The sequence below is a fragment of the Tetrahymena thermophila genome (genome assembly GCF_000189635.1).
Source record: "Tetrahymena thermophila SB210 genomic scaffold scf_8254850, whole genome shotgun sequence".
In the NCBI taxonomy this organism is placed as follows: Eukaryota; Ciliophora; class Oligohymenophorea; order Hymenostomatida; family Tetrahymenidae; genus Tetrahymena; species Tetrahymena thermophila.
The window spans coordinates 1-1,336 of record NW_002476593.1 but is presented as its reverse complement, the minus strand read 5'-3'; the positions used below and the strand labels follow the sequence as shown (position 1 = coordinate 1,336).

Genomic DNA, 1,336 nt, shown 5'->3' with positions numbered 1-1,336 from the left:
TAATAATAAAAGAAAAAGTTGAAAATAAAATGATGAGTTAAATAAACAAAGAAATAACAAAAAAAAAAGCAAGCATAATAAAAAGAAAAAGAAAAAAGAGCTTTATTTTATTGTTTTAAATTAGTTTTTATAATTAAAAATATCACAATCCAAAACAAATAAACTGTTTTTACCAAAGCTCAAGTGTCAAATTTGAGAGATTAATGCAATTTGCTAAACCAGAACCTAAGCCTGATGCACCTTCATCACCAATTTAATTTCTACTTTTTAAATATTTAAGAAAAAATATACCATTAAATAGTTAATTAGAAGGAAATAATGAAGAAAGAATATGAAATAATAAGATAGATTAATTAATAATAAAAGCAAAAGTTGAAAATAAAATGATGAGTTAAATAAACAAAGAAATAACAAAAAAAAAAGCAAGCACAATAAAAAGAAAAAGAAAAAAGAGCTTTATTGTTTTAAATTAGTTTTTATAATTAAAAATATCACAATCCAAAACAAATAAACTGTTTTTACCCAAGATAAAGTGTCAAATTTGAGAGATTAATGCAATTTGCTAAACCAGAACATAAGCCTGATGCACCCATTGTACCAATTTAATTTTCACTTTTTAAATATTGAAGAAAAAATATATCATTAAATAGTTAATTAGAATGAAATAATGTAGAAAGAATATGAAATATTAAGATGGATTAATTAATAATAAAATCAAAAGTTGAAAATAAAATGATGAGATAAATAAAGAAAGAAAGAACAAAAAAAAAAAGCAAGCACAATAAAAAGAAAAAGAAAAAAGAGCTTTATTGTTTTAAATTAGTTTTAATAATTAAAAATATCACAATCCAAAACAAATAAACTGTTTTTACTAAAGGCTAAGTGTCAAATTTGAGAGATTAATGCAATTTGCTAAACCAGAAACTAAGCCTGATGCACCTTCATCACCAATTTAATTTATACTTTTTAAATATTTAAGAAAAAATATACAATTAAATAGTTAATTAGAAGGAAATAATGAAGAAAGAATATGAAATAATAAGATAGATTAATTAATAATAAAAGCAAAAGTTAAAAATAAAATGATGAGTTAAATAAACAAAGAAATAACAAAAAAAAAAGCAAGCACAATAAAAAGAAAAAGAAAAAAGAGCTTTATTGTTTTAAATTAGTTTTTATAATTAAAAATATCACAATCCAAAACAAATAAACTGTTTTTACCCAAGAATAAGTGTCAAATTTGAGAGATTAATGATATTTGCTAAACCAGAACCTAAGCCTGATGCACCCTTTGTACAATTTTATTTTCACTTTTTAAATATTGAAGAAAAAATAT

The 1,336-nt window shown here is 21.0% G+C and overlaps 1 protein-coding gene across 1 annotated transcript; it reads right to left on the bottom strand. All coding sequences in view use genetic code 6, as the record gives it.

Moving 5' to 3' along the window:
- Nucleotides 1-142: 142 nt before the first annotated feature.
- TTHERM_002653329 (cyclic nucleotide-binding domain protein) lies at nucleotides 143-962 on the bottom strand (the record flags this gene model as incomplete). The annotated part of the gene is made up of 3 exons (XM_012795233.1): nucleotides 143-263; nucleotides 523-612; nucleotides 873-962. Coding segments are annotated over 3 exons (301 nt in total), but the record flags the coding sequence as incomplete, so codon positions are not given.
- Nucleotides 963-1,336: the final 374 nt, after the last annotated feature.